Source organism: Rana temporaria, chromosome 11 (genome assembly GCF_905171775.1).
Source record: "Rana temporaria chromosome 11, aRanTem1.1, whole genome shotgun sequence".
Taxonomy (NCBI): Eukaryota; Metazoa; Chordata; class Amphibia; order Anura; family Ranidae; genus Rana; species Rana temporaria.
Genome location: NC_053499.1, coordinates 26,669,299 through 26,694,805, shown reverse-complemented (window position 1 = coordinate 26,694,805; position 25,507 = coordinate 26,669,299). Strand labels below are relative to the sequence as shown.

Sequence of the window (25,507 nt, the reverse complement as noted above, 5' to 3'; positions counted from 1 at the left end):
GATGAACCTGACTGATGGTCCGTCGCGCCTACACACCATCGGTTAAATAACCGATCGTGTCAGAACGCGGTGACGTAAAACACAACGACGTGCTGGAAAAAAACGAAGTTCAATGCTTCCAAGCATGCGTCGACTTGATTCTGAGCATGCGTGGATTTTTAACCGTTGGTTGTGCCTACAATGATCGGTTTGACCTATCGGTTAGAAATCCATCGGTTAAATTTGAAGCAAGTCGTCTTTTTTTTAACCCATGGTTAAATAACCTATAGGGCCCACACACGATCAGTTTTGATCGATGAAAACGGTCCATCAGACTGTTGTCCTCTGGTTAACCGATCGTGTGTACAAGGCCTAAGGGAAGACTGTTCCACATTGCCCCAGAGAGAGAGCGACCACTCCACATTTCCGCTCTATGTGCAGACAGAGACTGCTTGACACTGTTTGCACAGAGCGAGAGAGAGAGAGGAGAGCCCGCTTCACAATGCTTGCAGAGAGACCACTTGAAACTGCCTGTTCAGGCAGTGAGAGAGCCCGCTTCACACTGCCTGCACAGACAGCGAGAGAGACCGCTTCACACTGCCTGCACAGACAGCGAGAGAGCCCGCATCTCTGCCCCCCGCCCCAGCCTGCCCCTGCACTCGCCTGTCCCATGGTCCAGTGATGTGGCCGCCCAAAGCCTCACTCTTCTTTCTTTCCTCTCCGCACCACCAGCATTGCAAGTGTAGTCACCCAGCTGTGATAGCTTCTGGCTTCACAGCCGGGTGCACACACTGCGCATGTGCGAGTCGCGCTATGCCTTCTTCGTAACTGGACTTCAACAACAAAGAATGAAAAAGGTGAAAACCCTATTTTACTTAAAACAAATATATTTTAGATACACAATGCTTTACCCAACTAAATATTATTCAGTTATAGTTTTACAGTTACTCTAAGGCCTAACTTAGACTATAAGTAAAAATAGTCAGTTGAGCCACATTGTTATGCCCAGCTGCAAATTATCATAGCAAGCAACCATGTCAGTACAGATCCCCATGGTTGCAGCGTGGTGAGAATTATACAACCTGTCGGGTTTGACAGGTAGTTACGAGGCAACATAACGCCTCTGAGCTGCCTGTTGTATATACCTTTTGAAAAGCGTAGCTCCCAAGATCTATTATTGTTCTGGGGCAATGACGTCACTCATGGTCATGCTGAAAAGGTTACTTTAAAGAGATTTTGTTCATACTAAGATGGATAACTGGTTCATATTACAGATGGTACTGTAGGCAGTATGTACCGTACTGGAATAGAGAAGACACACATGAGGCCTTTCCCATGTTGTATGTACCATACTTGCCTTCCTTGCATTTCCTCTGCATTTCAATACATTAAAATCTGTCTAGGCTCCCTCCTGAGCCCCCTCAGTATAGTAAACCACGTTCTCCCACCACAGGTTCATAGTTACCTCCTGTGATGACTGCGGCCGCCTCATGTGCTATCTGCAGCCTGGCTGGTAAAAATCGAACACCCTTTGGACTTGAATGGAACATTGCTTCTAATGTACGGATAGGTCACATTCAAGTCTTTGGGACATCGGTTTCCAGGAGTGAACAGCCCGGCGCACTAGACTTTTATTTTTTTATTTTTTGTACATTTCTTTATTTAAAGTATTCAGGTCCCTGAATCAAGTTAATACTTTAAGATGCAAACAAAGCACAACGCAGGTTATAAGCGATCAAAGTCAAGACGTATACAAAGTTACCATACAGAGATATATAAAGAATACATCTCTTTTACCAGATCCATATGCAGCCAAAAATAATTATCACTTGAGCCGTATAAATTAAGCTAGTGTAGCATTTCTGAGTTACATCAATCTTAAAGCACAACTGTTGCCCAATTGGTTCTACAAAGTATTGACTCTGTGGGGGTGGGGGGGGGGCCGCTGAATACAAATGTACCCCACACTTTTCACATATTTATTTATTGTAAATAATTTTGAAAAACATTTTATAATTTTCCTTCCACTTCACAATTATGTGCCACTTTGTGTTGGTCTATTACATAAAATCCCAATAAAATACATTTAAATTTTTGCCTGTAACATAACAAAATATGTAAAATTTCAAGGGGTATGAATACTTTTTCAAGACACTGTATATTGGGAGAAGTTAAAACTGAATAAGTCAGGGACAGAGTGTCTGACAGCACCCGTATCGGTACAGAACTTTTCAACTTTGTTTATGAATGAATGAATGAAAAACTTATAAAGCGCGGCGCATGCGAACTGAATCGCTTCTGGGCGCTAGTTGTTCGTGTCTCATGACATCAAAAGAGCAGAGTTTTGATCTGTCTTCTGAAAGTCAGGTGGTTTTCCTCCAACCGAATGCTGGTTGGTAAAGCGTTCCATAGTCTAGGAACCTGAAAAGCAAACCTTCTTTCTCCTTTGGACTTGTATTTGGTTTTTGGTACCCTGACCTGATTTTGGTCGGTGGATCGCAGAACGCGATTCGAATTGTGAGGTTCTATCTTGTTGCAAAGATATTGCGGCGCCTTCCCATGGATGCACTTATGTGTCAGGCAGAGTGCTTTAAATGCAATTCTGTCTTTTACTGGCAGCCAGTGAAGGGTTCTCAACGAAGGTTTAGTTTATGAAAGTAGGAAAGTAGCTCTTTCTTTAGTCTCTGAAAATAAGGAAGGATTTCAAAATAAAGCAGTGGTTCTCAACTGTTTTAGTGCCGTGACCCCTTGATAAAATTGTCCAAGTTGTGGGGACCCCTAACAGTAAAAATTATCGTAGCCTCGGTTGTCAGCACCCAAGGCAAAACAAGTAATTTGCGTCCCTAACCCTTACATTTGTGAAGTATTAAAACCCCTTATGGTACATTTTAGTATATACCACTCTTTGTTCTCCTTTCTTTCCCTTTTATCTCTCTATCCTAATTTCTTCTTCTTTTTTTTCCCCATCCCTCAATCTAGCCATCTTTCTTGCTCTTTCTCCTAATCTTTCTCTCCCTTTTTAATTGTTGCTCCCCCTCTTTTCCTTTCCTTTCCACGTATTCTCTATTTTCATTCCTTCCCTTACTCCTTGGGTGGTGGGGAGTTGGGATGGGTGGCAGTGCGGGTGGGAGAGTTGGGATGAGTGGCAGTACTGGTGGGAGAGTTGGGATGAGTGGCAGTGCTGGTGGGAGAGTTGGGATGAGTGGCAGTGCTGGTGGGAGAGTTGGGATGAGTGGCAGTGCTGGTGGGAGAGTTGGGATGAGTGGCAGTGCTGGTGGGAGAGTTGGGATGAGTGGTAGTGCTGGTGGGAGAGTTGGGATGAGTAGCAGTGCTGGTGGGAAAGTTGGGATGAGTGGTAGTGCTGGTGGGAGAGTTGGGATGAGTGGGAGAGTTGGGATGAGTGGTAGTGCTGGTGGGAGAGTTGGGATGAGTGGCAGTGCTGGTGGGAGAGTTGGGATGAGTGGCAGTGCTGGTGGGAGAGTTGGGATGAGTGGCAGTGCTGGTGGGAGAGTTGGGATGAGTGGCAGTGCTGGTGGGAGAGTTGGGATGAGTGGCAGTGCTGGTGGGAGAGTTCGGATCAGCCAACATAGGTGCTCTTGATCAAGGTCATTTGCTGATCTGAGAACTGTAGTGGGGACTTTTAATGGGAACTATAATCACATGTAGTGTTACTCACTATGTCTCCCACTTCACATTCCTCACCAGTCAGCTGACCTAGAGTCTCTGCCCCCCCAGCCATGTTGTGAACTGAATGGGCGGCTGCAAAGAGGCTGAGTGGGCGGTTGTGGGCTCCAGGGACAGCCCTTCTGGGTGGCTGCAAAAGAGGCGCGGGCTTCAGGAGCTGCCCAGGATTTGGTGGCCCCTGGCAAATCATCATTTGACCCCCAAGGGGGTCCCAACCCCCAGGTTGAGAACCACTGGAAAAAAGCCTTTTACACAGGTGCCCTCGGGTGTTACCCACCGGGGTCAAAGAACATGACTCTGCCTATACAGCTGACACGGTCCATTCATCCATGGGGCAGGCCAGCTTAGGACTCCCTGGGGCAGTTAGCAATGTGATATGCCATAAAAAGAGATATGTGAAATCCCAGTTATGCTTCCTGCGAAAATATGAAAATATGGAATGCCCCCTACTAATAGAGACAGGATATGGTAACAGCTGAAATCATTTTTATAGAGGCTCTGTGTGTATGCTGGAGAATGTTAAGCCAAGGTTGTGGAGGGGATGTGAAAAAGGTATCTATATAGCCATCTGTTATTTATTGGTGAAGGTCTCCCTGCATGGGAGTTAGGATGGATTTACTAAAACTGGAGAGTGCAAAATCTGGTGTAGCTCTGCATAGAAACCAATCGGCTTCCAGTTTTATTGTCAAAGCTTATTTTACCAAACTAATGTTAGAAGCTGATTGGCTACATGAACAGCTGCACGTTTCTAGCAATCCAGGCTCAGAAACCTGTAGCATTTCATAGATGTTTCAAGGCTGGACTGTGAAAGCCATATATTGTGCAAGCTGCTTACAGATTAAGGGGCAGATCCACAGAGATCTGCACCGGCGCAGCGTATGGGAGATACGCTACGCCGCTGTAACTTACTTTTTTAAACTTCGATTCCACAAAGAATTTGCGCCTTAAGTTACGGCGGCGTAGTCTATCTCTCACGGCGTAAGGGCGCCTAATTCAAATCGGCGAGTAGGGGGCGTGTTTCATTTAAATGAAGCGTGTCCCCGCGCCGAATGAACTGCGCATGCGCCGTCCCTAAATTTCCCGCCGTGCATTGTGCTAAATTACGTCGCAAGGACGTCATATTTTTTAACATCGACGTGAATTACGTCCATCCCGATTCACGGACGATTTACGCAAAAAAAAAAAATTCAAAATAAACGCGGGAACGACGGCCATACTTAACATGGCAAGTCTATCTATACGCCGCAAAACAGCAGCTTTAACTATACCCTGGAAAAAGCCGACTAGAGACGGCGTAAGAGAATGTGACGGCCGCGCGTACGTTCGTGGATCGTCGGAAAAAGCTAATTTGCATACTCGACGCGGAAAACGACGAGAACTCCACCCAGAGGACGCCGAAGTATTGCATCTAAGATCCAAAGGCGTACGAAGCCATACGCCTGTCGGATCTAACCCAGATGCCGTCGTATATTGGTTTGAGGATTCAAACCAAAGATATGACGCGGGAAATTTGAAAGTACGCCGGCGTATCAGTAGATACGCCGGCGTACTCTCTTTGTGGATCTGCCCCTAAGATGTTATGGTATGTTTATAAGAAAGGCTTTCCACCTCCTGGGTCAAAGGAATGATTGGCTGTGTTGTATTTTCCTAGGTAGTCATTATTGTTTTTCTATTGAGCAAAACTAGTGCTGGGGATCTCCTTCCACTATTTCCACCCCTTCTCGCACCATCGTCCATATGCATACATCATAGTACATATGTACACTTGGCCGGTCTGAGTATGCATACTTAAAATGTTACTAAACCCACAACAGTAAAATCAGTCTGTATATGCAGTAAAGCATGCTTGCTATACTCACTGTGGAACCTAAGGGGTTAATCCTCCAATGTAAAAAGGCTGTCTGGATATGCTCAGTTTTGTGTGTATTGCTAGAGAGTTTTTTTTATTTTCTTGGGAGAGTGCATGTAATCAGCACAGGGCCAATCAGAAGTGACCAGACAGAGGGTTAGGGCCCTGCAGCCTCTTAGGACAGTCAGAGTAGAATAAACTCCACCTACAAGCTTTAACCAGACACTGATAGAAGTCACAAGGCTGCTATATAATGCTGATGATACTACTCTTGGCACAGCTCTATTAACACTAAAGGAAATATAAATTTAACCTCTTTGTGCTGAGCTCATGCTCGGCGCAGAGGAGAAGCATATCTGCATGCGCTCATCGCTCAGAGGTTAAATTGCTATATTCCCTATATTCCCTTTTATAATTATATATATATATGTGTGTATGTGTATATATATATATATATATATATATATATATATATATATATATATATATTATATATATATATATATATATATAACAAGCTTTGTTTTACAAATGTCATATTTATTAATGAATTTGTCTGATCGAAATGTTTGACTTGGCTGTCTAATGAGGGAATAGTTACTGCTCTGTTTCAGCACAGAGAAAGCAATATGAATTGCTTGTGAAAAGGAGGCTACAGTTGAACCTCGGATTATGAGCATAAAGTTCCAGGAGAATGCTCGTAATCCAAAGTACTCGCATATCAAAGCAAGTTTTCCCATTGAAGTCAAAGCCGAAAACGTCCGAAAAGGCCCGAGGACACTTCGGCTTGTTTCCACTTCAGGCCAAATGAGGTACTGCAGGCCAATGTTCGGCTTTTCTTGGCTCCTGCGCCCCCGTACCTCAGGCCAAATGAGGTACTGCAGGCCTATTTAGCTTGAATTTTGCTCGTCTTGCGAGTCAACACTCGCAAACCGAGTCAGAATTAAAAAACAAAAAGTTGCTCGCAAATCAAAACGCTGTCAAACCAAGTTACTCTTAAATCGAGGTTCCACTGTATAGCTTTATCTTTTGGCTGGATATATACGGCCAGCAAATATTATTATCTGATATTTCATATTACCATTTTATTTTTTTAGCCCGAACTATAATAAAGAGCATACATAGAAAACCACTCTACGTTTCCTTTAGGGCCTCCAGTATGAACTGTCTAATGAAAGCACAGTTGGTGTTTCCCCTCCAGCAATCAGTCAGTTTTTCATGATGTAAACTGTGCAAGCAACAGGAAAGAGAGAATTTGATTGGTTACTGGGTGGGAAATACAGAAATGTATTCAGTCTGTCCCCAAACATAAGACCCTTAGGCCGCGTACACACGATAGGACCGCCAAAGGAGAACGATCGTGTGTAGGCCCCATAGGTTATTTAACCTTCGGTGAAAAAAATGAGAACTTGCTTTAAAATTGAACCGATGCACTGGTAACCGATAGGTCAAAACTGATCGTTAGTATGGAAAATCCACGCATGCTCAGAATCAAGTTGACGCATGCTTGGAAGCATTGAACTTCGTTTTTTTCAGCACGCCGTTGTGTTTTACGTCACCGCGTTCTGACACGATCGTTTTTTTAACTAATGGTGTGTACGCACGACGGACCATCAGTCAGCTTCATCGGATGGACTGATCGTGTGTACGAGGCTTTAGTGATTTATCAGGTAGCTTTAGGGAAGTCCAGATTTTCAGCAATGGCCTCCAGGCATCTGAAGATTAGCATTAGAAGTTCCTAGCAGGGAATGAGCCACATATGTTTTCCTAAACATTTTTCTAGGGGTTGCATGAGACAAGATGCTCACATCCCCTACTGGCCTACAGAAGTCTTATAGATAAAGATGTCTACTATCTAGCGATTTATGGAGCTCCTGTTCTCTCTGGCATCTTTTATATATTGAATAAGAATCTATTCTAAATTTATAGATATGATGAGAAAGTATAATCGGCTCTGTACTCTTTTTCTGTTATTGTCATTCTCTTGTTTACATCAATGTAGTGGATCTGTGCTCCTCCATTCGATCATTTGTATTCTTCTCCACAGGACTTTGAGAAGGCCCTCTTCTTTCCATGTAAGGCAGCTGAACTGGTTAATGACTATGGGAAAGGCTGGAGTCTGAAATACAGAGCGATGAGTCAATACCACATGGCTGTGTCATATCGTAAGCTCGGTCGTTTAACAGATGCGATGGAGTGTTGCGAGGTAAGACTTCTGTGCCATGTAACTTGTTCTGTGGATAACAGATGCCGCTCTGCGCTGCGCCGGCTTAGCCTAAAAAAGATACGCTACGCCGGCATAAATATGCCCCAATGTATGTGAATCCGGGCCATACTGTACCTTGCTCATCTTAAAATCTACAGAGAGAATTAAGGAACAAAGACCTAAATGACAATCATGATCACATACCCTAACAATCTTGAATATTTCTAACTGATCTGATGATGGCTATTTAGTTGTAACACACCGTCACACCATCAGTGTAACATAGAATTACTTCTGCTCTGGGTTTGATACCCTGCAGAATGGACAGGTACATGTTTAATCTTATCCCTTTGATTTAAGGAGTCAATGAAGATAGCAATGCAACACGGGGATCGTCCACTTCAAGCTCTCTGCCTCCTGTGCTTTGCTGACATCCACAGAAGTCATGGGGACGTTGAGGTAATTGTTACTAAGGAAAGCTTCAATTTGCAATTGAAGAACTGCTGTAAAGCATTTGTACATGCATAATCCAAATTTACACCCAAACTGCCGTTTCCCCTGTTTTTCCTGTAGTGAAAAAACGCTTTTATTATTCCCTGTGATGTCATCACCAGACTTGTAAAATTCTTGCAGTGCAGCTACTGGAAGTTCAGTTCCCACTGCCCCCAGAACTACATCACCCAAGAGCCCCTTTCTACACACAGTGTGTGGGCAGGCTCTTGGGATTGAAAGCAGTAACATTGTTTTGCTGGGAAAAAATCTATGTAATTCATAAGGAGAGGGACAGCGTGGGGTGGGGGATGAGCAGAATTATGCGGTCTAGCAGACAGGGCTGAAAATGCTGGCTGGGAACAAGAACATTGGGTTTCTGAGTGATAAACAGTAGATCCAGCGTTATCATGCAGTGATCCGCTGATCAAGTGTCACAGTCTCCCAAGCTGCCATCCAGCTGCCTCTTCCAGGCTTGGGTAGCCAGGCCCCAATGACACACACCAGTTCTGCCTAAGGTGACCACATTTCCAAACTACAATTCCGGGACACCCCTCCGTCCCAAAAATCAGCTTGTGCTATAACGAATCACAGCACAGTGATTGGACACAAGAGGCGGGATTTATGATTTCTCCAATCACAAACAGGGGCATGGATTGTGCTCCTCCAGGCATTCCCGGCCAGGACAAGTACTGTCAGTGAGTAAAGCAGTGATGTGGCAGCCTTTTTTGGGGGCATCAGATTGTCCCGGGGGGGGGCTGTGTCAGTTTCATTCCGGGACACTGTATTGTGATGGAATGAAGGTGCCCGGGACAGACCTGGAAAATGTGGGACTGTCCCGGGCAATCTGGGACACATGGTCACCCTAGTTCTGCCCACCCACCACTCTGTGAAGGGGCTCCTGCACCCTCCTGGGATAAGTGAAAGGGACATCCCAGGAGGCTGCAGGAGTGGAGTGGGGAGTATGGCCTAGGCGTGAATGGTGGCGCAGAAAGGAAACAAAAATAGAACAAATCTGAGAAAAGAAAACATGTTGTTTAGCTAGTGGAAGGGATGGCTGTGGTTAAAGTCTTTTTCTTGGGCGAAGGTCTTCTTTAATAGCATGTAGTACTAAGTGCTGTTTCCTCTGTAGCGAAAACAGATCCTACTCTGTGTCCCCTCCTGTTCTTAGGGGATAAGGGGCCCAGGGGAGCCGGGTCTTTTAAGACTATAGCAACTCACTGCCTTTGATCTACTTTTATATACATGTCCATTTTCTGCACACTATCACAAGTTTTAATGTGTTGCTAAAATTTGATAAGGCAGTAAGAGACCTGCAATCCATCATAATGATACAAAGCTGAATTCTCTCCATTCTGAATCTGAAATCAGTATGATATTGTGTACTCCAAGATGGTAGTAGAGGTATTTAGGTGCAAACAAAGGACAGTATTTTTCCAGAGGCAGAGCTGAAATTCTTTAAAAAGATAATTGTTTAAGAGAATGCAAATCACTGTTTTCAGGGAAATGGAATGGGTGGCACTGCCAAAACCAATGATTGGCTGCTCCAGTTTCTTTAAAATTGGATTGTCTCCTCCTCTTTAATGGTGGTGCTTGCTGGATGTCCACCCTTAATGCAAACAATATGCCTCAAGAAACAATATTCAGAATATCTTCTTGCTGGAAACTAGAACACGCACATTTCTCAAGTATTGGTGTTTCATTTGGCTAAACCCTAGTGAACATTGGTACATTAATAGGCTACATGGTAAATAATTTCTTACAATTCTGCTTTGTCTTGTCAGAAAGCAATTCCACGATATGATTCTTCTATGGGCATCATGACGGAAATTGGTAATCGCTTAGGTCAAACGCAAGTGCTGATGGGAGTCGCCAAGTGTTGGCTACACCAAAAGGAAATGGACAAGGTAAAATGAGTTTTATTGGAGAAAATGGGAAAAGTTGGTATGGTAATAAAGCCAATGCACATAAAATGTATCTAAAACTTTTTTTTTTTTTTTAGTTTTGGATTGAGTAGATTGAGGCAGGAGCAGTTGTCCCTATTAGAAGATTTCCCATCTATTCTCTGCTCTGTTGACAGCTGTAAATTTTAGATTTCCCGTCAATCTGTCTTTGTTACAATGGTCACCATGTCAAAAAGAGAAGGTCAATTTACCCACCTTGGGATTACAGACAGCAATAAAACTAGACAGAGATTCATTCCCACTCTATCAATTTTGTACTCTGCTTTTGTAGACAGTGTGGTCTTCTGCTGCAGCTCTAGCTGGTGGGGTCTTCTGCTGTTGTAGCCAGTGTGATCTTTTGCTTTTGTAGCCAGTGTGGTCTTTTGGCTGCTGTAGCCGCCGTGATATTCTGCTGCCATAATCATTGTGGTCTTCTGCTGCTAAGGACGATGTGGTACTCTGCTGCTGAGGACGATGTGGTCTTCTGCTGCTGAGGACGATGTGGTCTTCTGCTGCTGAGGATGATGTGGTCTTCTGCTGCTGAGGACGATGTGGTCTTCTGCTGCTGAGGACAATGTGGTCTTCTGCTGCTGAGGACCATGTGGTCTTCTGCTGCTGAGGACGATGTGGTCTTCTGCTGCTGAGGACGATGTGGTCTTCTGCTGCTGAGGACGATGTGGTCTTCTGCTGCTGAGTACGATGTGGTCTTCTGCTGCTGAGTACGATGTGGTCTTCTGTTGGTGAGGACGATGTGGTCTTCTGCTGCTGAGGACGATGTGGTCCTCTGCTGCTGAGGACGATGTGGTCTTCTGCTGCTGAGGACGATGTAGTCTTCTGCTGCTGAGGACGATGTGGTCTTCTGCTGCTGAGGACGATGTGGTCTTCTGCTGCTGAGGACGATGTGGTCTTCTGTTGCTTTAGCTACTGTTGCTGTGGATGATGTAGTTTTTGGCTGGTATAGACAGACCAATCTTTTGCTGCTGTAGCCTATTCAAGGTTTAACTTACTGTGCATTAAATATATCCCCCTGTGCTCTCCTGTTGTTGGAAAAAATGGTAATTTGAACAGTTGTGCTCTTCCTGTTTGAACATTTTTAGTTTATTGGAACTTTATCTGTAATGCATGGGGCCAACAATCATTCCTTGGTCAGCATTACTTAATACAAAATCTTGACCACTGTAATGACAAAAAATGGCGCTTACACCATATAGATATCAAACATAAAATAAATAAAAATCTAAAAGTCCTCATATGCCGTGATTCCATATGCTAGAAAGCATAATGTGTTAATAGAAATATCCACATGACCATCACCAAGGGAAAAAAACAATAGCACACAAAAGCAATAGTATTCTTTTGCACAGCATCAAGCTGGAGAATTTACCCTATGATTTGAGTGCTCACTCACCAGAAAAAGTGGACCTTTTTAATAAAAAATGCGCTTTGGATCAGGGATCTTCTCTCCTTCATATAGATATCAGGTCGCCCAGGGTCATCATTAGGCTCTTAAGGTCCACTTGTGGCTCCCCCCATCATATACAGCCAAATACTCTCCCCATCATATACAGCCAAATACATATGGGTCAAAAGAAAAGCTTATATAGTGTAGTTATTGTGACACCGAGTAAAAACAGTAAGAAAGCCACTCACATTTAAAAGTGCCTATTAGAGGCACCAACATAGACAGCCCGTGTGAAACCAGCAAGAGTGTTGCTACTCTGATCTTACAAGAGCCAGTTTGCATTCCAGTTACCAGATGTAGGCCGAAGACTCCTTCTCAATGTGTTTCGCCCACCTGGCGTCCTCAGGAAGCTCATTCATTTCTATTAACACTTTATACTTTTTTTTCATGGCATATGAGGACTTTTAGATGTTTGTTTATTTCAATAATCCAAGTTTGGTGAAATTTATTGACTATATGGTGTAAGCTCCACGTTTTTGTCCTTTCAGGATTCACAATAGTGTAACACATTGCACTTTAAAGGGAGCAGCTACACATTTTTTTTTTGTTATTTAAGTGTAAGGACTTGTCACTGGTTGACCACTTGGTTGGAAACCTATTGAACTTCTTGACCATGTCTGCATGTCTTGGGCGGTAGCCACATGATCTGCTATTTGTGTTATTTATGAAGTGTAAATAATGTTGCCACGGAGTGTGTGAAAGTGTTTGCAGGGTCGGGGTTTGTTGTCCCTAATCGTGAGATGGATAATCTGGCAGCTTTAAGGGGTGAATACTGACAGTACTTTTGGAAGTGTCATGGGGCCCCCTTTTGATTGATGTTGTTCTATAGCAGATGTGGGGTGTATGATGAAGTGCACATTATTCCACAGATGGTAAGCAGTAGTCTGGCCTGGTATGTACTTGCAGTCTATCTGGAATATGGAGGCAGTGTGATGGTATGTCAGGGGGAGGGTGGAAGTTGTAGACTCCGCTATGCGCTGCATCTGTTCTGTCTGTAATAAGGTCAGCCTTGGCTATGGCAGTTACACAATAACAAGAATTTACTCCTGGTTCTCTGCCTGACACGTGTGCTTAATCTGCAGGCCCTGGATGGACTCCAGAAAGCCCAGGAGTTGGCAGAAGAGATTGGCAATAAGGTGAGTGAGGCAATGGAGATTAATGGAGAGATTTCCTCTATCCCACCCACCTCCATGGTTCCCTCTCATGATATCCTCTCCTCTTTCTTTCTCCTATAATGCCCCCAACAGTTTATATTACTCTATATATATATATATTTATAAGAAACATGATACTTCTCAGCTGTTATATGAGTATCTTCAAAGCAAAGCATTCTGGGAGCTTTATTTTTAATTTGTCATTAGAATTTATGTGCTGTATTTGGTATCTTTTACTCTTTGGTTTTCAGTCTTTTCCTAAAAGGAACCCATGATTCTTGGAATTGTGCATTATTCTGAATATTCTTAAATTATTAATGTAGAACTATGAGAGGAAGCTGACTTCCATCAGTCTTGCATACACATTGTCAGACTAAATTCCGACCGCCCAAAACGCGGTGACGTAAAACATTACAACGAGCCGAGAAAAATGAAGTTCAATGCTTCCGAGCATGCAGTGTCTTGATTCTGAGCATGTGTGGGTTTTTTCTCTGTCGGAGTTGCACACAGACGATAGGAATTTCCGATCGTTTTTTTTTTCCATTGGAAAATTTTAAAGCATGTGCGCTGGGAGATCATAAGGCTGCAGATGGGCACAGTTCTGGGAGATCAGGTACATGAGGCAAGGGAGATGGGCACAGTGAGGCTGAGGCATGCCGATGGACACAGTGAGGCTGCAAATGGGCACAGTAAAGCTGCAAATGGACACAGTGAGGCTGCAGATGGTCACAGTGAGGCTACAAATGGGCACAGTGAGGCTGAGGCATGCACATGGGCACAGTGAGGCTGCAAATGGGCACAGTGAAGCTGCAAATGGGCACAGTGAGGCTGCAGATGGGCACAGTGAGGCTGCAGATGGGCACGGTGAGGCTGCAGATGGGCATTGTTGACCCTCTTTTCCATTTACAGTAGCTGCTGCATTTCTCACCCTAGGCTTATACTCGAGTCAATACGTTTTACCATTTTATATCTAAAATTGGTAATCTTATATCTAAAATTAGATGCCTCGGCTTATACTTGAGTATATGCAGTACTTATATTGCACATGCATATTTTGCACATCTATGAATTTTGGATTGATAACTCGCTGTTTGGAATTTATCATGGACATGAATATTGATTATTTATTTTGTTCACTTTAGTACTTTACTTGCGTTGGCGCCACATTTTCACGTCTAAATATCCTACAGGCATAATACAGGCAACTGATGGTAGGTCTGCTATCACATGAATAAAAGGTTTTCAATACAAAGAGAAAACAGAAAATGGCATCTTATATCTAAATAAAACTTTCTTAAAAAGTTATTGTCACCTTGCTCATTTTTTGTTCTCCTTTTCTATTTATTTCACAAAATGTTCTTTGTGCTTTTCTATTCCTCTTCTATTCCTCCTTTTTTTTTTTTTTTTATTTAATGGTGCCTCTATGTCTTGCTTTCCTTTTATAGCTTTGCCTGTTGAAAGTTCACTGTTTAAGTGAGATCATCTGTCGTACAAGACAGCAGCAGCGGGAACTCCGCACTCATGTCGTCAGGTTCCACGAGTGTGTGGAGGAGATGGAGCTGTATTGTGGAATGTGTGGGGAATCTATCGGGGAGAAGAATTGCCAACTCCAGGCATTGCCCTGTTCCCACGTCTTTCACCTCCGGTAAGGAAACTTGAGATATAATGCAATTTATATCTCCTTTAAAAAAGTCCAAATTATTTTGTTTGGATACAAATTCTTTAGTGGGAAGGTTCTTCACCCCTCAGACACCTTGTCTCCATCCCTCAGCACAAATGTGATATACATCAGTCAACATTATACCAAACTTTTTGTCACCAACCCCAGGCTTGATTCCCCATAGTGGTCAAAGGGAACACTGTATGAGACGGGTAATGGTAAAGAAAGGCAAAAAAGAAAGTAAAGGCGCCTTAACTTAGTGCATTTTCCATAGCTTTATTGTAGTAAAAAAAATATCTATGTTATACTTGCCTACTCTGTGCAATGGTTTTGCACAGAGCAGCCCCGATCCTCTTTTTGGGTCCCCCATCGATAACCCTAGCTCCTCCCCTTTGACCAGTGCCCCCGCACTGCTATGTCCTCGCTCCCAATCCTCGCTCTATGCCTCCATAAGACATAGAGCTGCATCTCAGCCCCGCTCCCCACTCTCTCCACAGTGGCTCACTGGCTGTGAGTAACAGTAAGGATGAGCTCCAGCGTGTTCGCATGGTACGCGTGCAGAGCCCGCCAGGAAGTCTGCACGGCGCTGCGCTAATCACAGCCAGGGAGACATTGTCCCGATGCTCGACTGCAAAGATCGGGAGTGGGCGTTCCTATGCAGCAGTTAGTGATTGACGTGATGACAAAAACTACCCCCCCCCCCGTCGCATAAAGAGCGTCACAAGTTGCCGAAAGAAGCCGAACGTCGAGTCGGCGCTATACAGCGCCTGCGCACCGACGTTTGGCTTCTTTCGGCAACTCGTAACACTCCTTATGCGACGGTGGGGGGTAGTTTTTGTCATCACGTCAATCACTAACTGCTGCATAGGAACGCCCACTCCCGCAGGATTCACTACCCGGAGCCGGGTAAGAAAATAGCTATAGGGGGTGGCCAAGGACCATGATGCTTAGCAACCAGCTAAGATCCCCTGTCCCTCTTGATGATTTAACTAGCTGAGCATTATTCTCTGGCTCCCCGGGGTTCCTTAGACCTGAAGCTAAAGCAGCCACATTCCTGGTAATCAACCTATTAAAGTAAACAGCAAAAGCGTGCCAAGATTGCTCAGACTGCAACACCATGAAGGGGCAGGTCACCTTGGTTTGATTTCAGGATCCTTAAAGGAGAAGTATAGCCAAAGCTTTTTTGGCTATACTTCTCCTGTGGATCACAGTAGTGCAGTACGGTCTGCACTTCTGGGATCCATTTTCAGCTGTCAGAGGGCCGAAGCCCTCTGTTGGCTGACATCACTCGGCTAGTTCAGGCTGGGGAAAGATCTTGACTTTAAAGTTGGGATCCACTCAGATCACTGGATCGGCAGTTGGCTCCGCTTTTCCGCGAGCCTGAACCAGCCACTCCCACCCCCTCCACAGCCCGGCGATCCAGTGAGAACTGGAGGGGCAGAACAGAGAGCCAGTGACTGGCAGTCACCAGCTTTCTGCTCACGAAACATAAAACTAAGTAATCAGTGGTCTTTGATTGCTCAGTTCGAAGTCTTAGATCTGGCGGGGGACAGTTGCAGTACCAATCAATGCTGCATCCGCCTCGGTGAGTGTAATTTTTTAATTTTTTTTGGAAAGCCATACTTCTCTTTTAATGAGAAAACCAACTTTTATAAGCACCACTGCAATCAAAAGGGTAATTTTCAGACTAGGGTAAGAGGTCCTTGAGGCATTGTAAAAAGGTCTCTTGATTGGTGGAGGCATGGCATTAAGGTTGGGAGGTAGTTATTTGGCCATGCTACTAAATAATGAAGTGGATATATAAAGGCTGGGTTCACAGCAGGAGTCCGGTGTGTCCTCATTCACCGTTTCAGGTCCGATTTCAGCCCAAATTTTTGGCTAAATTTTAATCTGAAATGGACCAAAAGACACACAGGACTCCTGTGCTAATCGCACCAGAGCCACTGCGGAGATATGTGAACCGTCTCCATAGAGAGCCACTCACATTCTCCTGCTGTGCGAATTGGATGCGGTGAAACCCACATCCAGTTTGCAATAGTGTGAAAGAAGCGAGATTGGATAGATCTAGTGAATTGGGTGCAACAGGCCTGAGGTATCCTCTGCATGTAAAAAAAATAATTTGGGGGTAGAAAAGGTAAAAAAAATATCGTATTTATCGGTGTATAACACGCATTTTTTCCCCCTTAAAATCAGAGTAAATTGTGGGTGCGTTTTATATGCTGAACGGCTGCCTTGGAAGGGAAGGAGGGAACGAGCACCACCAAAATAGATAGAGCCGAGTGTACTGTGTACTCGGCTCCGCTCTCAGTCACGCCCAGTCCCGCCTCCTAGCATTTACGTCCTGCCATTGGACCGGTGTTATGTCACTCATAGGAGCCGGGCCAAGGGGCGGGACTGCGAGATGACCCGAAAGGAGCTGAGTACACAGCACATCCGACTCTGTCTATCTCAGCGGCGCTCGTTTCCTCCTCCGCAGGCAGATGGACAATGACCATGCTGCAATGATGGGCAAGGCTGCAGATGGACATTGACCATGCTGCAATTTTCGGCAAGGCTACAGATGGACACTGTTGGGCAGGGCTACAGATGGACACTGTTGGACAAGGCTGCAGATGGACACTGTTGGGCAGGGCTACAGATGGACACTGTTGGGCAGGGCTGCAGATGGACACTGTTGGGCAGTGCTACAGATGGACACTGTTGGGCAGGGCTGCAGATGGACACTGTTGGGCAGTGCTACAGATGGACACTGTTGGGCAGTGCTACAGATGGACACTGTTGGACAAGGCTGCAGATAGACACTGATCATTCTGAAATGATGGGCAAGGCTGCAGATGGACACTGTTGGGCAAGGCTGCAGATGGACACTGTTGGGCAGGGCTACAGATGGACACTGTTGGGCAGGGCTGCAGATGGACACTGTTGGGCAGTGCTACAGATGGACACTGTTGGGCAGTGCTACAGATGGACACTGTTGGGCAGTGCTACAGATGGACACTGTTGGGCAGTGCTACAGATGAACACTGTTGGACAAGGCTGCAGATAGACACTGATCATTCTGAAATGATGGGCAAGGCTATAGATGGACACTGTTGGGCAGGGCTACAGATGGACATTGACCATGCTGCAATTTTCGGCAAGGCTACAGATGGACACTGTTGGGCAGGGCTACAGATGGACACTGTTGGGCAGGGCTACAGATGGACACTGTTGGACAAGGCTGCAGATGGACACTGATCATTCTGAAATGATGGGCAAGGCTACAGATGGACACTGTTGGACAGTGCTACAGATGGACACTGTTGGGCAGGGCTACAGATGGACACTGTTGGGCAGGGCTACAGATGGACACTGTTGGACAAGGCTGCAGATGGACACTGATTATTCTGCAATGATGGGCAAGGCTGCAGATGGACACTGTTGGGCAAGGCTGCAGAAGGACACTGATAAGGCTGCATTGATGGGCATGTAAAATGTATGTTGTTTTCCTTAAACTTCCCTCCTAAACTTGGGGTGGGTGTTATAGGTCGATAAATATGGTATATTATATTAATTATATCATAGTACATATTATTATACCTACACTTGCCAACAGTCAATCAGTTTCTTTCTGTCCCTCTTCATACATCTATTCTCTTGACATTTTAGCTGTCTACAAACCAATGGATCTCGTGGTTGTCCCAACTGTCGCCGATCTTCTGTGAAACCGGGCTTTGTGTGAATCAGAGGAGCGCTTTTTTCCAATATTTACCGAAACTCCAGGACCAGTATGAATCAGAGCAGCTGTGCAAATAGAACATTGTTGGTCTCTGAGCTTGTCTTGTTGCCAACACCATAATCTTGGTGCTACACTCGCACTACCTGCAGCTATCCTGCCCCTGTCATACATAACCTGTTTGTGAAATCCAAAGGACAATGAAGAAGCCAGCAAACTCTACAATGTATGTACACTGGACTTATTTTTTCTTGTAATTTTTTTTTAATATATTTTGTACTTTTCCATTGAACAGGAAAATGCTTGATCGACTTTTTATAAACTTTGCCTTTTCAAAGTCTAAGATTGGTGGCGTACACTCAGCTTGGGCTTAGCCGTGATCTGCAGAGCAAAGCATGATGGGGCATAAGGCCACCAGAAATACCACCAGGCCATTAAGGTATGCTAGTTTAACATTTTATTCTAATTATACAACATTATTTTAAAGAATTAATAGTGTTTGAGAGTTGTATCTTTAAGTTTATAAACCTTTTCTACAATCTGCCACCGTTCCAGTCTTCATGGACTAATTTACTAAAATGTAGGAATGGATCCACCATGTATATGAAGAGCAGAATATAACGAATGACTGCTTTTGGCTTTACGAAGGGAAAAGGATGCCATGTGCGTTCAAAGCCTGAACAGGACTGAATCACTAAGCGGTTTCTTTATTCCATACTTCCACAAAGGCCTGTGGACATTAGAAGTGATTTTTTTCGTCCTCTCCGGCATTTGTGTGGTGCTGCTCTACATGTCCACATCTCTTTCTCTGAAGAAAGGGCTTTTATGTTCCACAAGCCTACCTCCCTCTGTAAATAAAATATGCTGTGTATTTCTCTGGTGTTTATGTATGATCTATAATGTGTAACTTACATAGGACCCCTCTGTACATTTACAGTCTTTTTGTTATATTACATTGTACATCAGAATTATTTAATGGAGCCGCGCTGAGCAATGATAGTAAGGATAATGTGCTAAGTGCAGGGCTTTTTTTCAGGGGGAACTTGGGGGAACTCAGCTCCACCACCTCTGGCTCAGACCCTTTGGTGCCCACTCACCACAATCACTGTGGCACAGTGACAGCTCTGTACTCTGTGTGTAACCCTCCTGAACTCTGCACTCTGTATGTAATGCAATACTGGTATTTAATGCCCCTTTAAGACCCTTCTACTGTTTGTGAAATCTGAACGGGGTTGTGGGTTGAGTTCCTGCACCTATTTTCTGAGAAAAAAAGCTCTGGCTAAGTGTAATAATTTTTACCGGCCAATCAAATTTTAGTTCACTGGAAATCAAAGTTTAAAGCAGATCTGAACTCTCCTATCCTTTACAGCAATGGAATTTGCCATTTTAGCCACCAGCCACGGCATGCCTTGGCTGTAAACTGTTTTCAGAAATGGTTATATCAATCCTGGCACATGGTAGAATTACTAGGGACGGAACAAACAATATCGGAGGGTTCCCCCAAGGTTTTTTTTAGCAGCATAAACAACAAAGCGTACTGCATATACTCGAGCATTTGAGTATTTCAGCAATTTTTTTTGTGCTGAAAATGCCCCCCTCGGCTTTTACTCGAGTCACCTTTTTGCGCCTGATCTCCCGGATTTTGAGGACCCGGTACTGGCCGGCCGTAGGTCCCCTGGACCCCAAACTTGGCACACATGTAGCCCCACTCTTCCTCTACAAGTGTGCAAAGTTTGTTGTCCGGGACCTGCGGCCGGGGAGCACCGATTTTTCAAAGCTGGGCACCCCTTTCATAGACTCCCATGTTAAACGGTAATTTCTCTGGTGAATTTGGGGACTACACTGACCACTATACTACACTGACCACTACACTATACTGACCTACCTGATTCCTTTACTGACCACTACACTACACTGCATGACTCTAGCTGCTCTTCTCTCTGGCTGGCTTCTCCATCTCCCCAGACCGTGTCCACACCCTACGCCCCCCCCTGGGGCCAGCAACACCAACACGACTCTCACAAGGGAGTCCTACCTTCTCTTCTATGGAAGAGAGAAAGGGAGGAGGAGAAGACAGCGGCAGCTCAAAATCCATTTCTTGTTTCCCCCGCGCTTTGCCATTTTCAGAATCCGGCACCCTGTGATTGGGCGGCGGGGCTGGCCTGTCAATGATCACGGTAGATTCCTGGAGTCCCGCCTCCACCCATGTTCAGTCTCCTGCACCCTGTGATTGGACGGTGGGGCTGACCTGTTAACGCGGTTGCTCCTGATGTCCCGCCTTCGCCCTATCACAGGGTGCAGGAGACTGAACATGGGTGGAGGTGGGACTCCAAGATCTACCACGATCGCGGACAGGCTAGCCCCGCCGCCGCACATGACCCCATACGCCCAATCGCAGGGCGTCTGAGACTGAACATGGCGGCAGAGGACGGGGACACAGGAAAGTACATTTAAGATAATAATAATAATGACTTAAGTACAATAAAGGATTCAGGAGTAATAACCCTCTAATCACCTAACAACCTTCAAGTGCAGGGAAGGTGATCATTAATGGTGGTTATCAAGAGAACCTGTCATATTTTTCTTAATGGGCAAACAGATTTCCTTTAAAGCTGAACTATAGGCATACAGCTAAATAAAATGGTGAAATTAATTGTTTGAATAGTTAAACACGTCTCTGGAAATGTTTGTCCCTGAAAACATCCTTCATTATAAATAGTCAGTCTGCCTAAAACTGACATTTCAGGTTTTGGTAGCTAGTGGAGAGTTAAAACGCATCGCAACCCAAAACCAAAAATGTGATATATTGTATCTTTGTAGAAAAATAGTGCAGCGCAAATAATACAATAAATACAATAATAAATCAATAAATAAATTTGGTAAAGTCCATAAAGTGCAAAGTGATAAAAGTGCTCCAAAATCAATGGTGATCAAAGGTGCAAATAATCTTCAACAGATCCGTGATCCACAGGAAAGGGTTAACCTCCACCAAGAGTAAGGGTGGCCTCTCACCTCAATAATTCGACCTGTGGCTAGGTCAAAAGGCAAGAAGCAAAATCTCCAAAGATTGGTAATCAGCTTTACATGGGTTCAATTTCCAAAGAATCCACCAGATGGCACCAGCGGGCAATAAGCAAGGCAACACTCTCCCATACAGCAATAACATGGACCGAAAAGGAGTAAGAAGGACAATTCTAAGTGCTAACTGCTTAAAACGTTTAATGAAATTTAAAAGCATAAAGTAAAACACTCACATAATCCTGCACTCATAGACCGAGTGCAGGTATAACAGCAGTTACCGGAACGAACGTCCGGATCAATGTACACAGCTTGTTGGGTCTCTGTGAGGCAAACGCGGATGACGTCGACGTAGCTCCTCCCCCTCGTACGCGTTACGTCCCAAAGTGGGCGGGACTTCATCAGCGTGGGGCGGGGATCTCCGTGAACGTCCCGCAGCGCAATAAATACCATGTGGTTGCCATAGCAACATTCACAGGAACTAGTTAGCCAGCGCCATCTTGTGTCCACACAGCAGAGTACAAGATAGATAAAATATTTATTGAAGGGCCAAAAAGTTATAATACTAATAGCCTAAGGCTGGCGCCATCTAGTGTTTAAAAATTAAAACACCAGACAAAGGATAATAAATCCTAATGTACATCAGCCAAGCAGTATAAAATTAAAAAAACAAAATAGATAATATAAATTAGACGTCAGCCGCCTTTACCTCTTCCAGACCTCAATTATCACATGATCATCATCATAAGAACCAAGCAGTAATTACATAATTCAATAAAAACAGATATATTATTTTAAAAATACAAATAGAATTTATATATAAAAATCATATATAAAAAAAAAAAAAAATATATAAAAATCCCCAATAAATTTCTCAACGATTAGATATAAAACAGTTGAGATCAAACTCAACGTTTAATCCCAACGGCACTGAAACCTTCATCTCATAGATCCAATAGGATTCACGACGACTTAATTGTCTAATGTAGTGACCCCCTCTCCAGTGTCTAGAGACCTTCTCTATACCCCAGAATTTGAGGCATTTGGGGTCTCTTTGATGATGGTCTCTAAAGTGTTTAGATATACTATGGGTCTTGATGCCACGTTTTATGTTGCTCACATGCTCGCCCACTCTCACGTGCAGCTCACGTGAGGTGCGCCCTATATATTGTAACCCACAGTCACACTCGAGCATATATACTACACCCTCTGTGGCACAGGTGATTAGCTGCTTTATCGGATATTCTACGTGGGTTACATTAGAAGTAAAAGTTTTACGTTTTTTAATGTTCAGTTTAGCATGTTTGCATGTGGCACATCTGCCACAGGCATAGAACCCTGACAAAAAATTAAAGAGCCTGGGACGAGGAATAACAGGAGGGTCAGTGACTCCAGGGGCCAATCTATCTCTCAAAGACGGTGCTTTTTTATAGATAAACTGAGGCCTCTCAGGAAGCGCAGGGCCAAGGATTGAATCTCCCCTTAGTATCGGCCAGTATTTGGCAACAATTTTTTCAAACGCTTTGTGTTGGACATTAAAATCCAATAGCATCTTGAAATTATTGTTCACTGGATCATCTTTGGGAGAATTATCTTGTATCATCAGATTTCTATCTGCAATCCTGATTTTCTCTATTTCTTGCTCTATCAAAGGTTTGGAATATCCCTTAGCAACAAACCTAGTGGCCAGCTCGCGAGACTGAACCAGGAAATCCGATTCCCTAGTGCAGTTTCTTCGCAATCTTACAAATTGGCCACGAGGTATGTTACACAGCCACAACCTATGGTGGCAGCTATTTAATGGGATGTATCCATTCCTATCCACCATCTTGAAATGGTTTTTTGTCACCAATCTAGACTCAGATTTAGATATCTCCAAGTCTAGAAAGGTCACTTGTTCCGTAGAGACGGTCCAAGTCAAGACTATACCCAACTGGTTGGAATTCAGCCTAAGCATAAAGGCATTCAAAGATGACGTGTCACCTTCCCAAATAAGTACTATATCGTCTATGTATCTACGATAGCAGCGGAGCTGAGGTGGCATATCATGGAAGATCGCATCTCGCTCCCAGTGGGCCATAAAAAGATTGGCCACACTGGGAGCGAAACGAGCCCCCATTGCAACTCCGCAACGCTGAAGAAAGAACTGCTTATCAAACCAAAAATAGTTTTTAAGTAAACAGAATTCCAAGCTATCCAAAAGAAAACGAACATGCTCGGGATCTAGATCAGTAGAATCCAGAGCCCATGCAACCGATGTAAGGGCTGCATCGTGCCCTATAATGGTGTACAAAGACCCCACATCAGCTGTCACCAATATCGTTTCAGATGTACACTCGATTGAATTCAGAATTTGGATAATTTGCTTGGTATCTCGTAGATACGCAGGCAGTTTGCAGACTAACGGCTGTAAAAATATGTCCAAATACTGCCCCAACCGTGAACTGACTGAATCGATCCCATTCACGATCGGGCGGCCTGGAGGCCGTTCTGCATTTTTATGCATTTTAGGCAAGAAATATATGATCGGTGTCCGACAATAATAAGGGTCTAAATACGCAGCTTCCTTCTTATTGAGGATCCCAGATCCCTTGCCTCTCTCAATCAGAGTATGGAGGTCATTTTTAAAATTCACCATTGGATCACCTCGCAGTAAGAGGTAAGTATCCTGGTCACCAAGTAACCTACCCATTTCCTCAAAATAATAGGTTTTACTAAGGACCACTATCTTACCAGATCTCAGATGTGGTGTTTGCATTTGTTTCCTTTTTTTTTTTGCAGGTGCTTCTTTTTTTTTTTTTTACCCGGTGATCCTGCCAATAACACACTTCCTGTCCTAGGGGGACAATGCATATCAGCTATGGAGGAGCAGTGTTGTGACCCTAGGCAGCTCTCCTGATTTGGGCTACCTACAAACACCTTCTCTCCTCCACTCCATTATGTAGGACAGGGATATGCAATTAGCGGACCTCCAGCTGTTTCAGAACTACAAGTCCCATAAGGCATAGCAAGACTGGCAGCCTTAGGCCTGGGGGGCAAGTCCAGTCAAGTGGCCCATAGAGTGTGGAAAAGTGATGGATCGAGGAAAACAGTCTAAGATTTTTCATGTCCGCACAGAGGCCTCCCCTTACATCAGAGTCCGCACAGAGGCCTCCCCTTACATCAGAGTCCGCACAGAGGCCTCCCCTTACATCAGAGTCCGCACAGAGGCCTCCCCTTAAATCAGAGTCCGCACAGAGGCCTCCCCTTAAATCAGAGTCCGCACAGAGGCCTCCCCTTACATCAGAGTCCGCACAGAGGCCTCCCCTTACATCAGAGTCTGCACAGAGGCCTCCCCTTACATCAGAGTCCGCACAGAGGCCTCCCCTTACATCAGAGTCCGCACAGAGGCCTCCCCTTACATCAGAGTCCGCACAGAGGCCTCCCCTTACATCAGAGTCCGCACAGAGGCCTCCCCTTACATCAGAGTCCGCACAGAGGCCTCCCCTTACATCAGGGTCCGCACAGAGGCCTCCCCTTACATCAGAGTCCGCACAGAGGCCTCCCCTTACATCAGAATCCGCACAGGGGCCTCCCTTACATCAGAGTCCGTACAGAGGTGTCCCCTTACATCAGAGTCCGCACAGAGGCCTCCCCTTACATCAGAGTCTGCACAGAGCCTCCCCTTACATCAGAGTCTGCACAGAGGCCTCCCCTTACATCAGAGTCCGCACAGAGGCCTCCCCTTGCATCAGAGTCCGCACAGAGGCCTCCCCTTACATCAGAGTCCGCACAGAGGCCTCCCCTTACATCAGAGTCCGCACAGAGGCCTCCCCTTACATCAGAGTCCGCACAGAGGCCTCCCCTTACATTAGAGTCCGCACAGAGGCCTCCCCTTACATTAGAGTCCACACAGAGGCCTCCCCTTACATTAGAGTCCGCACAGAGGCCTCCCCTTACATCAGAGTCCGCACAGAGGCCTCCCCTTACATCAGAGTCCGCACAGAGCCCATATACATCAGATCTGATGTAAGGGGTGTTCTGGGAAACTTGATTTAAGGGTGCATGCTGTGGACTATTGTGTAAAGAGGGTCTCTGCTCACCAAAGCTTGCCCCCCCTCCCCTTTAACAAAGTCCACAGAGCACCCCTTTTTATACACTGGGAGGCAGGAGAGACTAGAGAGCTTACCAGGATGGAGGCTGAGGCGCAGTCAGGCTCCCCCCGGGTCACCAGCCCGGGGGGAGATTTCCACCCTGCCCCCCCTGCTAGCTCTGCCATGGACATAGCAAGACTGACAGCCACAAGCATGACACCCAGAGGCATGATGGGACTTGTAGTTTTGCAACAGATGGAGGTCCACTAATTGCA

The 25,507-nt window shown here is 44.9% G+C and overlaps 1 protein-coding gene across 1 annotated transcript in view; it reads left to right on the top strand.

The window, feature by feature from the left end:
* Window positions 1–19,016, top strand: part of RAPSN (receptor associated protein of the synapse) — a 42,423-nt gene extending 23,407 nt beyond the window's left edge. The window contains exons 3-8 of the mRNA XM_040328250.1: window positions 7,560–7,718; window positions 8,079–8,177; window positions 9,992–10,114; window positions 12,695–12,748; window positions 14,212–14,411; window positions 18,075–19,016. Of these exons, the coding sequence (XP_040184184.1) occupies window positions 7,560–7,718; window positions 8,079–8,177; window positions 9,992–10,114; window positions 12,695–12,748; window positions 14,212–14,411; window positions 18,075–18,147 (708 nt within the window). The 3' untranslated portion in view covers window positions 18,148–19,016. The remainder of the gene's footprint in view (window positions 1–7,559; window positions 7,719–8,078; window positions 8,178–9,991; window positions 10,115–12,694; window positions 12,749–14,211; window positions 14,412–18,074) is intronic.
* The last annotated feature ends 6,491 nt before the right edge of the window (window positions 19,017–25,507 follow it).